At 38.8% G+C, this 21,871-nt stretch overlaps 2 protein-coding genes across 14 annotated transcripts in view; both read left to right on the top strand.

Annotated features, from left to right (window-relative positions):
- The window catches only part of LOC112573785 (adhesion G protein-coupled receptor L1-like), a 202,258-nt gene that overhangs the window by 9,439 nt on the left and 170,948 nt on the right, over positions 1-21,871 (top strand). The window lies entirely within an intron of this gene.
- LOC112573077 (C-type mannose receptor 2-like) lies at positions 1,132-20,072 on the top strand. Of its 13 annotated transcripts, none has more exons than XR_003101148.1 (11): positions 1,653-1,905; positions 2,087-2,234; positions 2,771-2,946; positions 6,416-6,543; positions 7,036-7,163; positions 7,922-8,085; positions 12,447-12,574; positions 12,805-12,929; positions 13,284-13,423; positions 13,838-17,120; positions 17,352-18,444. XR_003101148.1 is itself a non-coding variant. In XM_025253095.1 (10 exons), the coding sequence occupies exons 1-10, from the start codon at positions 2,180-2,182 to the stop codon at positions 18,671-18,673; spliced, it is 1,278 nt and encodes a 425-aa protein (XP_025108880.1). In that variant the 5' UTR covers positions 1,653-2,179; the 3' UTR covers positions 18,674-20,072. The 13 variants fall into 13 exon arrangements, 1 of the variants encoding a protein (XP_025108880.1); XR_003101151.1 differs by having other exon boundaries at positions 1,653-2,234; positions 13,838-15,955; positions 16,977-17,120; XR_003101150.1 differs by having other exon boundaries at positions 1,653-2,234; positions 13,838-16,024; positions 16,977-17,120.

Below are 21,871 nucleotides of genomic sequence, written 5' to 3'. Positions count from 1 at the left end.
TGAAAGACTCTCTGATGTTGTTCCACTGGGTCTCGATATTTGGGGGTGTCTCTTCGTCAAGTAGTTCTTGGAGTGCTTGAAATCTGTTGTGGACTGCTGTCTTGTATTCTTCTTTCGCCTTGGGGTCTTTCAGGTAGTTCACGTTGTATCTTGCTTTTCTTCTTTCGTGGTCTGTCCAGTTCTTCTTCAGCTTTAGTTTAAGCTTTGCTGTCACAAGGTGGTGTCGGACGCCACATCTGCTCCTCTCTTGACCCTGACATCCATCAACGATCTTCTGAACTTTTTTGCGATGCATATGTGGTCTATTTGGTTCTCTGTCACATGGTCTGGTGAAACCCATGTTGCTCGGTGGATCTTCTTGTGTGGGAACACGCTTCCACCAATCACGTAGTTGTTCATGGCACAGATGTCAGCAAACAGCTCCCCGTTGTCGTTCATGTCTCCTAGACCGTGCTTCCCCATCACTTCTTCATATCCTGTATTGTCTGCTCCAATCTTAGCATTGAAGTCTCCCATGAGGATATTGATGTCTCTGTCACTCAGTCTGTTCAGGATGCTCTGCAATTCGTCATAGAAGTGCTCCTTGGCGTCTTCACTGCTGTCGTTGGTTGGAGCATAGCACAGGATCACATTCATCTTTAGTCTCTTCTTCTTTGTAGAGAAGGACGCTGTGATGAATCGGGGACCTCTTGCCTCCCAGCCAATAAGCGCCTTCTGTGCTTCCTTCTCCAGCATGAACGCTACGCCCTCTGTGTGTGGTGCGCCGTCTTCCTCATGCCCCGAGAAGAGGATCAGCTCGCCTGTTGTCAATCGCTGTTGTCCTGACTGCGTCCACCTAGTTTCACAAAGTCCAAGGAGTGACAGTTTGTAGTCCCGCATTTCTGCTGCTATCTGGGCTGCCTTTCCTGCCTCGAACATAGTTCGCACGTTCCACGTGCCCATGGAAAGTGTTTTCCTGGTCGATAGAAGGGTGGTCGGTGTTGTAGCTTCCGAAGATCGGCTTTCACCGCAACACGTCATACTCCTCTAGGTGAAGGCCCTTCCTCTTCCAGGACTGTTGGCCATTGTTTTGCTGTTGTCGATGTTTTTTGTAGCAAGGGTTTGTTTACGGGGTGGGGTGCTAGCCCCACGCCCAACCCTCCTCCTTTTTCAGCCGGGCTTGGGACCGTCCATGGCGGAGTTAGAATCATAAATGCATGAATATAAATATTTGGAAAGCACTATTTTTCACAGTCGATTGAAAAAAAACCCAAAAGCAGTAGTATCCCGTTCTTTGAACTTTCACATGTTATCTAGGCTGTGTCTATCCAGAGGTTTGCTCCGATGACGAGCACGAGCGAACCAGCTTAACCGTTTGCCAGCTGGTACCAATGAATGAACGAATAAATGTTTTGGTTATTTAGTTTTGGGGAATTAGTATCTGCGCTGTGCCCAACCATGTGTCCAAAAAAACTTGCACCCGCACTGAGAAATTTTTTGAGAATATCGAGCGAGGCCATGACAGTACTGATGATAATTGTTTGGGATTTAGAATTCTAGAATTGCTTTTTTTACAGGGAGTTGCATATTCATGTTCAGATATTCAAGATCCTGAAAAAAGACGATAATACTAACATTTGTTTCAGTTTCAGCACCTATTACAGGGATGGGGCTGCTGTTAATAGCAGCAGCATCACAAAATTGGATATTATTCAGAGTAAAGGTTACAGCCCACACTATCTTTCACTATGTATAATGAGTTATATTTATCTTGAATAAGCGTATGTGTATAAAACAGGATGTTGAACGAGGATTTGATTTCAGGAAACTTAGCTTGACATGTCAATCCCGACATGCATAAATAAATACATAAATAGTTTCCTAAGGCATTCCTTGTCATTCCGCAGGCAGTATTCAAAAGCGACGGTTGGTAACTTTTTTTTGTCTTTCTATGTAGAGAAACGTTTTCAGTAAAGTCTAGAATGTCCGACCATATCTGTATTTCTATGCTGAAACTCTCAGCAACTGCTCAGTCGATGAAATCTGATGTTTGTATTTCTAAAATGTCTATGGAACTTTATAAGTGTTTTTCTTCATATATTTCAAGTGGAAACGTTGACCTAACAATTGACTGTGGGATTACACCGGATGTAGGACTTGCCTGCACTGTCTGTGACATACAGTTGCAAATCAACGGGAGATGTTCCCAAGAATGGTCTGTGTAACAGCTGCTGTCATCCTTCTCTTTACCGGGAGTGAGTATGCAACGCTAATGCAGTAAATGTGATTAAAATTTCAGATTCTAGACTTTGTAGAGTTTCTTAAAAACGAATGCAAAAAATTTGATGTTTAAGATTTTAGGCGACTTAAAATGCTAGATTATCAATTATTTAAAATATTTTAATAATAAACATTCTTCGGTATAAATCCATATCTTATATTTGCTCAATCTGCTACATGGCAAAACTTGGAATAATCCTATGACACACTAACGGGTGAAAATGATGTAACCTGCATATTTTACAACATATGCATTTCTTTAACTCCACGAATCCACAATAAAGTCATGAATAATAAACTTAAAAGATATAAATACACATAAAGAAAGTTACGTGATGTCAGTCCGAAATGCAGATATCCCTAAAAGTCCAAAAATAAAAAAATTCCTATATCCCCGAAATTTTTACCGCTTTTGTCACATCAAGCATGTCTTGTGTCATTTTCATCGCTATGTACATACCAACATTATTTATCTGATGTACCCAAAAGCTTAATGTGACATGTTTACCAGTGCCTGGGTGTAAAGCAGGCGCATCTCAGATGACAGACAACTGGGGTTCAGGCTGGATGCTTCTCAATTCCACCTACTACTACCTGTCCCTGGAAGCAGCGAACTGGTCTTCAGCCCTGACGAGCTGTAAAGAAAAAGGCGCCGATCTGCTGTCTTTAGAATCATGGACAGAACAAGTAAGAAGCCGGCAGAGAAATTAATCGTTTTTACGTTAATCTGCTTTAAATCTCCGTAATAATCAGGACTAAATGTCAACGCTTACAAATTGTAGGGAATTTGCAATGCTTTATCTTATGTACTTTGTCTGGAATGTGAGGAAAAACATATCAGTAATTGCGTAGATTTTATTTTAATAGGTCGTTTGTATTTTTCATCAATAAATTGAGTCACAATGTAATCATGCACACAAACTTGTAAACACTAGTGGCTTTATTATTAGCTTCTAAAATAGCAGACACAAGAATTCTCCACACAGCTGCATTAATGAATTTTTTCAAGCATAGATATGGCCAAAATTGTGTATAAAATGTCTGCACATTTGCATCTATCTGTACGGAATACTATTGGATTGTGTTTCTATTGCATGTAAGTTAAACCCATGCCCAGGCCCCGTAAGCAGGGAGCACCGATAGCGCCGCTAAAGGTACGATATCCCTTTCGTCACGATAGCGCGGGAAAATTCGCAAGCAGGGACCGCCGATAGCCGGCTATCGTAGCTCTACGGCTAATGGAGCCTCACCCCTCCGTTAGCTCGCTATCGTACCGAAAGCACAAGATGGCGGACTGGATGTTCGGGGACCGTATTCGACGCTGTTTGCGCCGCGAACGTGTTTTTCGGGACAGGAATCCTCCCGTGGACCGGTACAACGACCAAGAACTTTACCAGAAATATAAATTTAAAAGACACGATGGTTTAGAACTGACAAATGACATTGCAGCAGCAATCGAATCCTCGAATCGACGTGCGTCGCTTTCTCCACTGTTACAGGTACTGAATAAATCAGTTATTAATCTGCTGATAAAACTTGTTCAGCTTGTTGTCTATTTGATTTTAGCCATGATTAGTTGCTTTTTAAATGATATTTTAAATTTGAAAAAGGCAAAATTAACATCCTAGCTTAGGTATTGTGCAGACTAACATGACTGTAATGTGACAGTCAAACCTTCTAGTTTTTGACATAGGATTTGCATTGTGTGAGAGAGTTTGTGTGTGTTGAGGCTTTGTACTGTAACCCAAAAATTTTTAGTTTGCACTGCTAAATACCTGTTGCAGGGTGTGTGTGTGTGTTGAGACTTTGTACTGTCACCCACATTTTTTCATTTTGCTTTGCATCTCACTTCAGAATATGTGTTGCAGGTGTGTGAGTTTGTGTGTGTTGAGGCTTTGTACTGTACACAAATTTTTATTTTGCATTGCATCTCACTGCTAAATACCTGTTGCAGGGTGTGTGTGTGTTGATGCTTTGTAATGTAACCCACTTTTTTTTTTGCATTGCATCTCACTTCTGAATACCTGTTACAGGTGAGTGTGTGTGTGTGTTGAGACTATGTACTGTAACCCACATTTTTTTTAATTTCGCATTGCATCTCACTTCAGAATATGTGTTGCAGGTGTATGAGTTTGTGTGTGTTGATGCTTTGTACTGTAACCCACATTTTTAGTTTGCATTGCATCTCACTTTTGAGTAGCTGTTGCAGGGGGGGGGTGTGACTTTGTACTGTCACCCACATTTTTTAACTGTATACAGATCCACTCTAATATACAAAAATGCATACACTGGCAGTATTGCTAGTTTTAATTATCATTTTTCTCTTTGTCTAGCTTGCTTATTTAGCGTTTAGCAGCCAGACTTCTAGTTTGAGATTTTAATTTCTAGTTCCATTTGGCTTATAATAGACTGCTTTTTGGTCTTTGAAATGTTATATCATGAGCTGTTGCTCTGTATCTCCTTTGCTGGCTGTCTTTCTTTTTTTCATTCTAAGGGTTTTCCAGTTGTCCAGGGTGGTGTTGACGGATAGAAGTTTGTCAACGATTTGAAGGGACTTGAATATTCTGTGGCAGAGCAAAGAAAAATATGTAGTAAATGATGGTTGCAAGAGTGGCAATTAGATTTCTGCATATACATCAATAGCATTCTAAAGAAAAGTGATGTTATCCACAAACTGATTTAGTGTAAAGTGTCAGAAAATTATCAATCCTGCAAAAATGGACAGAAAATATCATTTAAATGTGGATATATATATTTGTGTGTGGATGCAATTATTCACTTTTCATTTTGCTTTTGTTTTAAAATGTGTGATTGTAACTGTTTGAGAGTAAAATAAATTTCACTATGTAAATTTTAAGACATTGTGTATTGTTGAGATGGCAACATGTTGCACACAAACTTCAGAACACAGCATTCTGCGCGCAAAGTTCACAATAGAGCCACCGTAAAACATGAAATTATTCAGCCTGCTTACCTCCTGTGAATCTGGACCATTCACTGGAATAAAAAACATGTTTTAAAAATTGTACTTCATTTAATGAACAAGCATATAGCTGATGTATAAACAATAAAAGAAAAGTAAATAATGGTTGCATTTGAGGCAAGATTAAACCAACCCATTTCAACCTGTGGTGCTGTGTCCCCAGTTACCAAGAATGTAAAGCGTGTAATATTAACAATTATAAGCGTGATTTAAACATCCAACGCATACAATATGTTTCACTGCTCCCCTCCCTACATCCAGCTGATTTGCAAAACATAATCACATTTTCTATTATAATTTCATAAAAAATATAAATAAAAATAAGTAATTATTCTGTCATTTACTGTTTTATATACTTTTTTAGCCAGTTAATGTGTCACTTACCTCCAATACCACTGATCAGGGTAGGTGTTATTGCCAAGGATCGCAGCAACAGCCTCTTCATATTCAGGTGGTGGCATTCCCTTGTCTCCAACTGTTTTATTTGCCTCCTTTTTTTTTTTTTTTTTTTTTTGAAGCCTTGTCTATTTTTGTAGATCCATTTATCTTTTATTTCTGGTACAGAACAGCCACCCTGCTTGCCAACACCTTGGCCGCAATTATTTTTTCCAAATTTTTTTTTTTGTTTTGTTTTGTTTGTTTGGTGGGTTTTTTTTTTTTTTTTTGGTATCGTTCTTTTGTTGGAGAAGCAGCTGGAAAGAATTTTGTTTTCCATGGATATCTCCTCTAACAAAATTTTAATTTCCATGTCGCATATGTTTTGTTTCCCGTTTTTCTGCAAAAGGACATCGTCAGGGAGAAAAAGTAAACGCTACTTTTAAAACAAATACATGCGCAGTTACGCATGAAATTCGGGCCTACCCGGAAGCTATTTATAGAACTGCCCTCCCGCGCCGAAAGCTAGTGGAGCTCTATCGGCGTGTCCCTGCATACCACGTTAGTGGGGAGACTATCGCTGCTATAGCTTTCGGACCGAAAGGCTCTATCGCGACGATTGGCTAACGGTGTTTCTTGCATACGGGGCCTGGTTGTTAACAAGAAAAAGAAAAATGTCTATGGCAACCGATAGTGTGAAATGTGCAATAAAAGCATTTTTGAAGTTATGGAATATGAATTTGCAAATGAGTAGTAATATGTTTTGTTGTATTTTGTTGTTACTCTGACAACGTCAAGTCACAGAAACTGAGTAAGATGAAATTTGCTGCCTATGAAAGAATCTGGTGGATAGGACTTCAAAACAGCTCAAGTGTAAGCAAGTGGGTGTCACTCTATGATAACTCATCTTTCTCAGGAGAAATCATGTAAGTCATTTTTTATATAGAGCAACTGTTTCTTAGCCTATAATAAATACAAATTTATCATTTCTAACTATTTTTACAATTAATATTTTCATCAATTTTCCAACAAATTCCCTTCCATTATTGAAAGCGCAAATTTTCTGTACTGGAGAAGAATAGTGTCAACACAGATTTGTAAATTAAAACACGCGAAGAAAGCAAAAAAAGTAAAGATGTGGACGCTGATTTAAATACAATGATAACAAAATGTTGCACCTGGATGCCTCTCGGATTGACCCAGCTTCGCTCTCCCAGCAAGCTTATAAACATGGTTAGATAAATAAACAGAACAGTATGGCGCTGATTGCACGTGTGCTTTGTTTGCACGCTTGCGCATGTTTCTTTAAATCTGGTGTTAGTAAATATTGAAATAATTCAGTTTGGAAGATTCAATAAAAGTAATTATTCTCCCTTCTCTTTCTTTGGATGCTGCCAAATGTTCTTGCATTATAAAAGACTGTGGAACGAAGGCGAGCCCAACAACGAACAGGGTCAAGAGGATTGCGTGGAAATGTATCCTATGGGTGAACTGAATGATGTTCCCTGCGAACCACAGCAATCCTACATTTGTAAGAAATATTTAAGTAAGTACAGCTAGTTTGAAAACGTTTTCGAAACTGGATGCAGGCATGTTCAGTATTTATGTGGTTCAGCGCATGACGGACGTTTCGGAGCCGGACGTTTTGCCGACCGGACGTTTCGCCGCCGGACGTTTCGGAGTCGGAGGTTTTGCCGACCGGACGTTTCGCCGCATTATGTCAGAGAGAGAGAGAGAGAGCTTACTTACTTCTCAAAGAATGAAAGTAACTACATGTACTAGATTACACAATAATTCTTTATTTCAAACAAATTTTACACACAGACTTCACAGACAGTTCACTTTGTCACAGATTATGCGCAACAGCTTTGAGATCCATTGATACAATGGCGAGAGAAATGTGTGAGCTAACGGTTCACATGAGGAGGGATAGTGAGAGAGAGTTCACTGATACATTGATACAATGGCGAGAGAAATGTGTGAGCTAAGGGGCGTCACACACTTGACTTCGGCTAAAGGTCCCGCGTGAAATGCCGAAATGAAGTGCCCCGCGTCGAAACATCCGGCGGCGAAAGGTCCGGTCGGCAAAACGTCCGGCTCCGCTGTTGGTGAGCAACATTTTACAACTTTTACACAAGAACCTTTACATTTTTTTCCATATGTCACCAGATGAGTAGCTATGACAGATGATAACATCTGTATTAGTCATATAACATTGAGAGAGTCACAGGTGTATATTTATATAAGGCTAGATAATAGCATTTTACAAACTGAAAACGTATGACGTATTATTCTATTCCATAGAGCTCGTCAACGGCTCTAGAAACAGTTGTGATAATAACTGGATCCTGATCTTGGATTCCTGCTACTACCTTTCTACTACCCCGGCTGTGCAGTGGACAGACGCACAGAGAAATTGTAATGAACTCGGCGCCAACTTGCTGACCTTGGAGTCTTTAGATGAGGTGGTATGTGACATTCAGGTTTCTAAATAAATAAACTGAATTAGAACTTAGGATTCTGTCTCAAGTGTATCTGTCCATCTGTCTACAGCAGTATTGTCTGAAATGTGACTGCTCTTGCTCAATTTTTTTTCACTTTTGAACAGAAAATACCAATAGCAGGTACTTTAAGTTTCGTTTCTCGGTGTTTTTTAATGTGTTTTTTACATAAGTTTACGAGAAGAAAGACTTGCTAAGGGAAGATGCATTTCATATAAAATGACAAAAAAGTTTACTGTGCCGGATATATTGCGAAATTTGTGGGATGACTACATACTGCGAGCACTAATGATAGGTTCATCATTTATTGCAATTCTCGTTGGCCACTGCATCGCCACGTGTTTGACATTAAAGGCCGAAGTTTTCTGTCAGGACAGAAGACAGTGGTATCGCCCGTGCGAGGGAAGGTAGGAGTACACGCGATGCTATTTGTGTCCAGTCGTCTCAAATTACTACTGTACCTGGACAAAGGCGGGGTAGAGATCAGAGACACCGCCGACCCGCCTGGCAACAAAACTTCTTCCTCCTCCGACCATTGTACTTGCCGCAGGGTCTGAGCGATGAGGCGAAACGGCTTCTGTGTGAACCTACTGTCACAGGCTCTAGTCTAGCAATGCAATGTCTTTCTGAGCTGAGTACTTGGTGTTGGCGGTTAGAAAGCTGAAGTGAAACGGTTTCCAACTGAACACACTGTCAGGGTTAGGACTGAATGTATTCTCCACCAACAAACAAAACTAGAATATACAAAACAGAGAAGAAATGAACAGCGCAAGTGACACAAACATAAAAACAACTGAATTTTCAAACAAAATCAGTGGCTGGAGGCACTGCCGTACAGATTGATACATAACAAAGCAAAATCACCAGTATAACAATGGAGCACAAAATTTAACACTATTACTCATCCTTCAATTGATATCACAGAATAACAAACATGTAAAGTGAACAAGATAAAAATCAGCGATAACATACGAGTGGGTCTTGCAGTTTTAGACTGGAAGGAACATGTCTATATAGACAATACATTTATCGGTGTGGAGCTGTACCGTGGTAACAACAATTCAGTTTTGAAAGTACAAACATTGATGGTAAATTATTATCTCATTAATGAATGATGGTTGGAATTTGTTATTTAAATTATATTATTAATTTCCGAATCTTCATCAGAACTACTGTCTGTTTCAATTAACATATTTTCCTCATGTTCGGAATCAAATTTGTATTGTTCAACGACACATCTCCAGATATCCTCTACTAAATTATAAGTTTTCTTTTTTAATGTGTGCGTTGTCCAAGTTGTCTCCGATTGTGCTGTACACTTGCTTTGTTATAATTGGAAGTAGAGTCTCTATCAACGTGTTCATTCCAGTCTAAAACAGCGAGACCCATGCGCATGTCATAGTGCATCGTGTTTTTTAATATGAACACGCTTAGGCAGATACATCAGACATATATATTAAAACTTTCAACATAAAATGTGTCCCTAGACATCACGTAGTCCTCTGGATGCTTATACAAAACATGGCCGTGTAGAAAGTCGCTCAGCAGCTTGACAGCAGCAGGATCAGTCAGCACTATTAGAGATGGTATATAGAGCGATTGCCTGCAAGGTGAGCCTTGGTTACACTTGTCATGGATGTTTTGGAAATGTGTAATACATCCATCCAACAAGTGCCTAAGTCTCACAGGGTCGCCATCGCAATGATCTATACACCAGTACACATGATCTCTGACCGCTGCTGTCTTGTCGCTGAGCTGAGGATGCCACGTCTTGCCGATGTTGACTCTACTACTTGCGCCAGTTTTTTCATCCCAGCTTTGATACTCTTAGCGACGTGCCACCTCTCGTTGATGTTTCTAACACCTTTATTTTTTACTAACTTATTTATTGTCACGTTACGATCGTGAACGTGTTCTTGAATTCTAACACCTGACTCATTCATACTTGCATACATCCTCTCACATCCCACTGCCTCGTGCCGCTGGGTGCACACGTCGTCCTCTTTGGTGATATGTTGGAGGTTTACAACCTTGTGAGTCGACAGTCCTTAAGTAACATGATCAGTGTGATACGAATTTTTCCGACAAGCGTGCCGTGCATCTGTCATCACACTGATCCCATCGTCCACAGGAGACTGTTCTGCTGCAAGTGCGGCTGCGACGGACTGGCGCTTCAAGACGTCAACGACTGCAGAAAACCGTGGCAGCCTTTTCCTCAAAAATGTATCGTTCACATGTCCCAAATTGGCAAAATTAGAAATTTTTTTATATTGAATGGGGATGATCCCCGACGTAATGTACGCAAGGTACATTCTTTCATTTGCAAAATAACTGTCACCTAGTGGGGATGACGAGCTCCAGATGATAGTATGTCTGTTGGCACAGCCCAAAGTGATGATCAGCACATGCCCATCCATTGTTGAATTATTCACTTCGAGCGAAGAGGTGCACGAGACTGAATGTGCATGAACTTGATCAATAATATCCTTCACCTTGTCGTGCTCACCAACAAACAAACATGGGATTGCTGATGATGTTTGTTCTTGTATGGGTACATTATCACTATCTTGACTGCAGGGAAACTCAGGACTTTCACCGCTCAAGAAATTATCCAGTAGAGAGGACACAAAAGCAGACCGGGACTTACATCCCGATTTTTTAGCCCAAGTTCAAACTTATCATTAAATATTTTTCTTGCTTCTTCATCATCAAAAAACAAGCGTGTATCTTTTGTTACAGCATTATACTCGTAGGTTTTAACAGTGCCGTCCGCCAAAGTTTTCTTACTGCGTTTCTTCAGTGGCGTTGGGTTTTTCTCCATTGTAGACTGGTCACACTGTTTGGTAAATCCAGGTAGCGAAGTTTTGAGCTGAGAAATCACTTCGATGTTCCTCCCCAAGAGTTGATCGCAAAAAGCCTCGAGTTTGCCTTCAAACTCAAAATCGAAACATCTGGCACGTGGCATTCATGCATTCGATTGGTCAGACATACCACGTGTCCTACCATTACAACCAATCACACACTACAGTTAGTGTATGACGTAGGTCCCATCAGCCTCTGCGTGTGTTACGTAATTCAATTGCCTAATTGTCACTCGTTTCTAGTTCGCGTTGCGTAACATTGTCCTTTCTCTTACGTAATCAAAGTACGTATGTTTCGCTCTAAGACTTGTCTGTTACGACGATAACACCTCGTGGCTACATCTCACCCTGCCTTACGTCACCGTCATGACGTGAACGGCCACGTGACTATCTGACTCTTCCAGACTCGCATTCTGTCCGCGTCGTGCTAGTTTGAGTACAATTTTTTTTTTATTTCATTCACAATGAGTTTCTCTGCGATACTGTGGGTCGATACTACCACAGTAACATCATCAGTGTGATGTGAAGTTTTTCCACATGTGTGCCTTGCATCTGTCATCACACTGATCCCGTCGGTCAGAGAAAACTGTTTTGTTTGAAGTGAAACTGTTACAGACTGGCGCTTTTCACAAATGTATCATTTACATGTCCCACATTGGCACAATAAACATTTTTGAAAATATTGAATGGCGATAATCCCCGATGTAGTGCAAGGTACATTCTTTCACTTGCAAAATAACTGTCACCTAGCGGAGACTAGTTACAAAATACAAACGATATTATGTCCGGTAGGACAACCAAAGATGATCAGCACGTGTCCACCCATTTTTGAAATGTTCACTTGAAGCCAAGAGGTGCACGAGACTGAATGTGCATGAACGTGACCTACAATTTTCTTCACCTTGTACTCACCAACAGACAAACATGGACTCTGAGTTACAGGTGTTACAGGTGTTACAAGTGTGAATTGTTCCCCATTTGTAAAGGTGCGAACATTGCACTCAAACAGATGTACTTTTGTCAGTCACCAGATGAATAACCTGAATATTGTGAATATTATCAACCTTATGAGTGAAGAAAGATATAGAGAGATGAAAACAGATACACGAAAGCATCAAAAATAAAGTTTTAAAATTCAGTTGTCTTTGTGTTTGTGTCATTTCCGCTGTTCATCTCTTTCTCCCTTATTTTCTTTTTATTTGATGGAGAATACATTCAATTGCCGGTCCCTAACTCTGACTGTGACAGTATGTTCAGTTGCCAACCGTTTCACTCCAGCTTTCTCACCGCCAACCCCAAGTACTCGGCTGAGAAAGACGGTTTATCGCCTGCGATCTCCACCCTGCCTCGGGGCCAGGGTAGCAATTAGGGAAGACTGACCGCTGGTACTGACCCCGTGTACTCCTACCTTCCCTCGCACGGGCGAAACCATTTGAAAACACGCCCATTTCGACTTCGGCCTTTAAGTTGCAGATCAGGAGAAAGACATGGCGCTTTACTTCCATCGACCGATGGTGGGTGGGGTTACGGAGGGTACCATCTAGTGGCAAGTGGCAGTGGATCAAAAAGCCTCCGATTTTATCCCCTGCAGTAACGTGAGTTACCCTATTGCCTTAATTTAAAGAACTGATTAGCTATCTAGCTAGATACCCATATCTACCTGCATCATTTTGCACATATATTTGCACTTTTTTGTAAGGCCTTGCAGGTCGATGGTGGCGCACGACGTCAAGTCATCATTGCTTCTTGCTGAAATATGTAAATACATTCGATTTCCGATCTCACATACCCTAACAACAACCCTCCTGTTTTGCTATCCATTCAGCCAGTGGAAGAAGGACGTGCTCAATACAGAGGACTGTGTGGTGATGGACTCTGACGGATTTCTGAGTGACATGTCATGTAACTCCTCTCGATACTTCATATGTGTGAAATCAATGGAAGACGCAGGTATTATAATCCTTCTGCATTTTAATAAAGTTAAAATAAATAAAGTCTCTAAAAAAATGAAACCTACAGGCCATCAAAGCAATGGCGTAGGACACCACACACGCTTGTAGTGTGAATAGTGTGGACAAGTGTGGGTAGACATGTTGTAAGACCAAAGTGATAAAAGTGTCAAACTATATTTAGTGTAGAAGTAATGAAATACATTAAAACAAATAGGAGATGCCCTGCTAACTGACACTGACAAATTCTTGCTAATGTCCGATATTTTATCTGACTGACAACGAGTGCTTGTGTGAATAACGATGTTAAAGAAGCTCTCAAACCTTTCAAGACATTATTTTTCTCAATTTGTAGACAACTGTGACTCTGGCTGGATCAAGATATTCTCGATGTGTTACAAGTTGTCGAATAAGGCTTTATCGTGGTCCGGTGCTCAGGAGAGTTGCAAAACCGAGGGAGGAAAACTGTTAGTTGTGAGAACTTTAATTGAACTGGTATGTGGTGTAAATAACACAGTTCAAGAAGTACTTTGAAAATGTCTCTTTGTCGTTCTTTGTTATATTTGGCAATGCGGTGACAAATGGTGATAATCTTGTGTTGGACTATGCTGACCATCGTGTTACTATAAACATTAATATACAGGTTTGTAGAAGTTAGACTGCAAAATTATGTTATATTTTACAAGCTTGTAAGAGTTCCTGTGTGTGTGTGTGTGTGTGCATGCGTCAGTGCATGCGTGCGTGTGTGTGTTCGACTTAGAAAGCTCATCTCGTTATTATTTAGTTCGTCTGTGTCTAGCAGATGTCGGATCTCTCTAATGCTCATATTTTGTTTGTGAATTTCTTTTATGTGTTGCCATTATTTAATTTATGAATAATTACCATGAATTTTTTTATATTTTAATCCAGGTAAAAATACTGGAAAATATCAATCTTACCAGCTCGCCATGGTGGGTAGGACTGAAAAGGGCATCTCCAAGTAATTTTGACCTGAAGCAGGACGATGGTTCAAAGGAGTGTGGAATGATCGCCTCTGATAACTTTCTGGCTTTCGAGGACTGCAAAGCGTTACACTCCTATATCTGCCAAAAAAATCATAGTAAGTGGGAAACACTTTTAACAATTCTCACGAATTGTAAAGATAATGAAATTAGAATAGAGAGAGTTGAGTGAAATTATAATAGAGTTGATAAATTTCGACATTTTTGCTTGTGTTTATGACTTTTAAGGAGCATAACTAATTAAACATAATTTTCAAGTTAAAAAGTTTGCGAGAATCATAATTGCCGATGTTTTTGATATCGATGTATTGTCATGATGTTCATGTCTAAAAGTGCACGTTGATACATGGATATCAACTTCAGTTTAAGATAAAAGTGTTATAGGTTGTGAGACCAACACTAAGACACTAATTTTTTTTTACCCATTCTAGTTTTATTCATAGCTATTATGTTCACATCATAAAAGAAACTTTCTGTTGTCACACCTGTGGAAAAATGTACGAAATCCTCTTTTGTATATGGTGTGCAGGAAAATGTTGCATTAAGCGTAAACACTATTTTTTTACACACTAAACTATCCCGAGAGAACAATAGATACAATCTGCCCACCCACACACACACTCATGGGTGAGTAATCCCCAGATAGCATGGAAACATTTTAAAAACGTTTAAAAAAGCGCTTACATGGTTGTAATAAGGTTTAAGTTTTAGATGAAACATTTTAGAAACCATTTAAAAACATTTACCAAAAAAAATTTAATTATTAGAAAATAAACCATTTAAAACAAAAAAGTTAAATAAATGCTTTTATAAACATTTAAAAGTTAACGTCTATCACTGCGCGTCATAAGCCCGCAGATGACGTAATTTTTTTTAAAACATTTCAAAGTTTTATTGGCTACCTTCGCGGCGTAGATACTGACAATCCTCACAAAAAAGCATTTTTTAAAGACTTTGTTATATTTGTCTTATCGCTAGGTTTGATATTTTTAAATCATTACAGTTTATAAAACATCTATGCTACGTAACTATAAATATTTGCTATTCTTGTGGATGTGTGTACTCCCATGATTCCACGCGGCGTGAAATTTTCTCTGCTGCTTACAACACGTGACTGTGCAAAAGCAAGGTTGTAATCTTTTGTTTTTGTTTACCACACACGTACTGCAGGTTCTTATAAAACACTGTATACAGTGTTCTAGTACAACACAGATTTAATGTATGCTTATCAGGTGTGATTTGTCAAACAAAGTTTTCTTTTTGAATAGTGCGCTCGTATGTAATCTAATACCAGGGCTTCTGCTAAATTCTTTGGGGTCCCAGGGAACCCTTCTTCAGATTTTTAAGGGGTCCCTGTTCTTCGCCCAAATTTGAAGGGGACCCCATTGACGAAAATTGAAGGGGTCCTCCGAACTTTTAATGCGTACTGTACGCAATGTTTTGCGTAAGCAGAAGCCCTGTAATACGTTAAGGCAACTGATAGTTCAAATCATGTCGTCCTCCTGGACGAAGCAGAGAAAGTGAATAAAATTGTAGAAGCAGAGTTGGCGGAATTGAAAGAAGGAAGACAGATCTATTTAATACACACCGATACAAACAATGGAGTGTGAGTATGCGCTTTACAAATTTTGCATTTATTATTATTGTTATTAAATCCCGTCTCCTTATGACGTATATTTGTTTGTGTTTCATTTTCTTAATATTTTCTTCATGGATGATAGTTTTTTTTAATTTTATTTCTATGGCATCATAACATTGCATACCAGAGAAGTAAATTGCAGTCAGTACAATCATGTCAGCTGAACAGATTGCTTACTATGTTTCCTTCGTTCACAATAATTCCTTGAGTATACAAGTTTGACATAACCATATGCAGTCATAAACTCTGGACTAAATATGACAGATAAAGTCAAAAGTTTAACCCACTCCCATGAAGACAAAAAGTTAGCCTTTCTGAGAAGGGTTCATGAATGACAATTTATTGTTTTCAGCACACAATTAAAGATGGAAGCAGACTGGCCACCAAGTAAGTTGACAAAATATGTGAAGGAGGGAACTCTGCCAGATAGGTGTACCTGGAGTCTTCATGATGGTGGTATTTTGGGTTCAAAGGGGTACTTTTAACCTGTTTGTTCATTGTCATATATATATATATATTCATAGATTGGATGTTGCATCAGCCTGGTTAATATTGTTTTGGTCGGTCTATTGATACAGTTTAAAAGTATTGTTTTTATTTATTTTTTAAAAAAAAGCTTTGGGATATTGTCAGTGTCTGTCACACAGACCTTGCTTAGGGCTTATTGTGGTTACAGACTGGAACTGACAGCCATATGACCATTAACATCTAAATGCTCTGTGGTCTCAGTGAACAGACTGATTTTTCATGTAAAATTTGCACAGTATTATGTAGTAAAACAGTGCATATCATTATTCATGATGTATTTTATAACTTAAGAAATTGTCTTTTCAGATGAGTATTTGGTTGTCAAAACAGCAGTTCTTAATAGCTAGTATACACTATATCTTGAAACAACACATGTTTCTTGTTTGAATTATAGAATTACAGAGATCAAGGAATTCATAGGTTTGGAGAACACCTGACAAAATCAGCACAGATTCCCATTATTGTAATTTTTCAAAAATGCCTGTGCTGTTAATGGGGCATCTGTATGAGTTCAGTAATTAGAATTTTTGTGGTCTGGAGCCATGAAATGAGATTAGCAATTTAACAATAACCACGGCAATCCTAGTTCATCCTTTCAATAGTTCATTTCAATTTTTCATGAGGGTAATATTGATATGATTGGTATAGCATAGGAATTATTTATTATTTTATTCTTCAATCTTTTACGTAAGAAATTCTTAAATTTTCAAAACTTGTCCTTTAAATGCACACTTCTTAATATTTTGTATGCTTGTTAATTATGCTAGGGCGAGACAGCTCACAAAAGAAAGACTACTTTAGATCTCAATCAGTACATCCAGCAGCACCACTGCCAGACTGACTACAACCAAAAGTGATAAACAACCTTTTATGCCCACAGGTGAATGCACTAACCACCGGAATATTGGCATCATCACGTGAGCACCCCAATGGCCAACATATTGATGCTCTGCAAAGAGTACAAAAGGAGACAGACCTCAAACTGCAGCAATAGAAGGCGGTATCCAGGGAGTGTCTTACAAAGGTAAGACAGACAATTTTATATTATGGCTTTATTTTATTTTATTTTATTTTTGGTTTGCCTTTTCCATTTTGTTGTGAATTCCCTTTCACTATCTGATGTCGCAGATAGTGTTGGTTATACAAGAGTTACTGCTTCACAACCACCATTGATAGGCTTTGTTTACCCATAGTCAAAGTATTTAAAAGTGAATTGTCCATTTTCGATCACAGTGCTATATTCATGCTGTTGCAGCATTAGTCCAGCACATTCTCAAACAAGGGACAGCATTAAAATTGATGTTTCAGGAATCAAAAGATATGCTGAATCATTTGACTGCTCTGATAAGCAAAGACAAACCTACTCCAGCACTCTGGCAGGAGTTGTTAGAGCTGCAAGGATGCCTCAAGGATGACTCATGAATTACTTGTATGTGAAGCAGATTTCATTGTTAAAGTCTTTATTAAAATGATAATTTGAAATAATTTATGAGAATTTTTACACCATAGCTTTGCGTTTTTGAAAACCGTATGTTTTTTGTAGGGAATACATTTGAGCTCTTTCTGTTAGCACGTCAGGCGATTTCTTTGAAAATGTTTTATAAGAAATGAACATTCGTATCTTCAACAATAGATGGAGTGGAATTGCCTTGCTAATTCCAGTCTTTTGATTTCATGTGTCAAAATGTGTTCTGGAGGAGGCGCAATTATTTATTTGGGCCTGAAGATTTGATGTTTTGGTCTTCTTGACACATTGTGCAACGCTTCGCTTGGCGGCGTTATAAATCTCTCTGTGGATGGTGAGTCCAGTCTTCCGCCAAACACACTCAGCTCGCTGGCGAGTTCACTTCAGGTCGCGGAGGTCAACACGGACCTGTGAATACCAAGGTGACCATGTGGACTGGCGCATCAGACGTCGAGACACTGTGGCATGGCCATCAACAACTCTACGCAAAACACAGTCAAGTGGCTAGGCAGAGGGTGACTGAAGTAGCGCCATCTGTAGTTGTGTTTGGAATGCAACTATATCAGCACTGCGTAACGGGCGAGTGAGTCTAAAACCTAGCGCCATTGATGGGCATCTGCGATCAAGTTCAATCAACACACAGTATCACAAACCTGCTGTTATTTTTTTTTTCGCCTGGAAGGAGATAGGAAAAGTAGTGAGTTTCTCCTTGACGGGAGCGGGGAGAGCAGTCTCCTTGGTGTTCTCAGTGCGTCCGGAGAGGACGTTTTGTTTGTAACAAGTCCTGAACCGACTTGGTGTTTTAGTCCTGACTGGACTGGGTACAAATCCTGACCAGATTTGTATAGAGGAATTGGTGTAACATTAAACCTGTTGAGCTTAGTGTATATTTGTGTTGATTTTTGGTGAGTCTGTGTTTTAATGTTTGAAGAATAGAGAAATTTCAGTATTGGATATGTGTGATATATATGTGAATATTTTATGGATATAGTTAGTTAAAAGTAGGTATTGGTTTGAGATATGGGTATGGTTATTCCAGTAGGCTTTATCCATTTTTATTTTCTTTAGACGTCTCCGGATTAGTCAAGGAACTGTCCGTTCCATCTCTCTGATTTCACCTCATTCTTCAACAATCAAGAGTCTTCTACAGGACGCCATAAAGGACCAAGAAATGTTAAAAATATCTGAAGAGATTTCTATATGTTTACAGTTTTATCTAAAGTGCTACTCAGACTTGTTGGATTGTGTGTTTGGTGTCCAGTCACTTAATCCCCAGACACTAATTCCCCGACGCTGAATCACTAAAATGAAATTTTAGCTATAAAAATTATGAAGCCAGCGAAATTTTTTATTAAAATTCAAATAATTATTTTCATATAAACATCACAATAAGTTTTACAATTAAAATAAATATTGAAATACATTAATAATATTTAAATCATGCTATTAACTTCAACCTCATTTGAACATCTAAAACATTAGTTAAAGTATTTTAATTGTAAAACTGAAGAAATTGAATTGAAGAAATCACACCTCTCTCCGTACACAAAAACACCAGTATCAGCATCGATTTACAACAGAAGTAAGACTATGATGATTGATTCAGACAGTAAACAAGAAACCAATAACAATGGCAATACAGGTACAGAAATAAATGGCAGAGGGATGTTATTTGCATGTATATGGAATGGATGGTGGCTATAGTGAGAGCTAACAGCACTGTAGTATTGAAAACGCAGATAGTACTGGGATAGTACTGGGACCCCTTTTATATAAACCAAATGTTTGTATGTATGAATTCTGCATATTCTGTATGCTTTGGATTCATGAATTTATTAATCCTTTGATGGTGTGATTTTCATTGCATCTCATGAAGTCTTCTGTTCCAGGAAGAGCAGGGATATTAATGTGGGTGTTATTACATCACAGCTACCCATGAGCCCAGTTCCCCAGGGCAAATGTCTTTGAATGTTATATACTACATACTGCATGACAGTGTGTTTGTAGCTAATGAAGAATGCTTTTATGTTATTCATCCAGCACAGCAAGACTATGATTGTCATCTTCTCAGTGCACTAAATAATTTACAAAGCTAGAGTCTGAAGCAGGAAGCATGTTTACATTGATAAGATATTCCATTTCCTGAGACCTCAACACCAGAAGAAGAGCAAAGACTGTGGCCTGGGGTTGTCTGCATTTTCATGGTGAAGCTGTGGTGTGTATGGGATGTAACACTGGCTGTACGCCAAATCCAGAAATTAGTTTTCTCAATGTGTAATCAGACAGTGCAGCTGGGTGAGAAAGAATGTGTGTAATCTGAGGTTCGATTCTCTCAGTAAGCCTAAATTTATGAACTGGTTTATGTGATAACAGTCACTGAATGCACAGTATTGAAAATTACACTTCTGATAATCGTGTGTGTGTGTATAAAATTATGTGTAACTGACTGGCTTTATAACAATTATAACAAGTGCCATTCTTTCTCTCTGATTAAAACTGCAACAGCACAAATAACATTTGCATTGCTTCCACTGCTTCCACTGATGACTAATCGGACGATTTTCTTAATTTCACTCGTTGGGTATTATTGCTCCCCTGTACCAGCGATAATCTACAGTCAGTGGGGACTAATGATTGAGATCCAAATATGTAGCTCACACACACACACACACACATATTATCTTAAACCATAGAAACAATCAACCCATGGACGTGTATTTATGTAAGTTCGTAATAAACAAACAAAACACCATTGACACCTTCACTCGGGGACAGGCATTGTACACAGGATGACGCTGCCTCCAGGGACGAGCTACCCAACCTTCTTCCATCACAAACTCTGCCTCTGGGAACTAACAAAGCAACAATTCACGTGACGTTTCATTTTATGTAAAACATACTTTTTCTGTCCGTGACAAATCAAAGGCAGATGTATCGCACGGCGGTCTTGCAAAAGCATCAATAATCCTGCTTCTTTCTACTGTGAGTGAGTATGCCATAAAGTAACAGTTGAGTCGCTGCCTTATGAGTTGATAGTACTTTATAAGTATTATTTTCTTAAAAAACAACTGAAATACAATAATAAGCCGATATGTAACCGGATGAACACTCTTACAAAACTTTTTATTTACTACCTACTCACAGTTGTAAAAGTACAAAATTTATAAACTATGATTGGTCATGGTCTATCTTTCTTACGAACTGAGTTTGGCGATAGTTTTATATCATAGTCTTTTACTGAGACCAGTTAAAAATAACTAAATTAACTAAAAACATAATTGGCTAACAAGCTAGGTCAAAGGTCTAAAACTATTCTTGTTTAATTTATAGTGAGTTGGGGTTAGTGTCATATTGTTTCGTGTATGAATGACGTCTTGTGTATTATCTAATATTATTTAGGGGCAAACTAAATTATATGAAAGCACTTAGCTGGATCATGCCTTCGCATTGAGGATATGCACGCATGGACCACGCTCGGCTCAAAGCCACTAAACACGGCCAGAGTCAAGTGGATTATATGAAATTATATGAAAGCACTTAGCTGGATCTGGTCTTATCATTGATGTTATACACACATGGACCATGGTCGGCTCAAAGCCACTAAACACGACCAGAGTCAAGTGGAGGCCATCATGTACCACGCCTTTTGATCGGTTTGATAAGCTAGAGCAGGATGTGTGCTACAGATATCTGTGGTTACAAGAGCTATGTATCTCGAACAATGCATGGTAGTGATGGTGAAGGGGAAAAGAAGAGCTGGATGATGACTAAGAGGATTAAAGATTTTAGATACGAAAGTGAGAGAAGTGAGTGAAAACACGAGATAACATGCTTAGTGCCTGTATCTTGTTTTTGGTCGCAGTGTCAGAGGTATTGTGGGAGCAGAGTTTGTTATTTGTCGCCTTCAGCCCTCTGAATTTGTGTTATTTTAATGCATAATTTCGCGGGCATATTTTATGCTGGAAGATGTTTAAATCTGATGTTTTATGTTTTGCACTATTTGAAGGGCTAACGTAACAAGCAAAAAGTACTAAGGTTTTGTAAACATTTCAAAGGTTACAAAGGTCAACTAATCATTGAACTGTGAAATTTGTTTAAGCCTTGTCTTTTCATTTTGTTCAGTCCTGAAGTCCAATATCTCATTTTCCATTGTTGCTCAGTTAGTATTTCCATAACATGAAATAATTAAATTAGTAGATGTGTTAGAATTATTTCTAACATTTTTTCTGACATGAAGAAAAAGAAATAAAATGCAAACGCTCATAGGAAGTACTCGTACTGGAAAGAAACGAACTTTATTCTTTTTTATT

Source organism: Pomacea canaliculata, linkage group LG10, assembly GCF_003073045.1.
Source record: "Pomacea canaliculata isolate SZHN2017 linkage group LG10, ASM307304v1, whole genome shotgun sequence".
Classification (NCBI taxonomy): domain Eukaryota; kingdom Metazoa; phylum Mollusca; class Gastropoda; order Architaenioglossa; family Ampullariidae; genus Pomacea; species Pomacea canaliculata.
The sequence above is the reverse complement of the archived record's forward strand: the minus strand, read 5'-3'. Positions and strand labels throughout refer to the sequence as shown.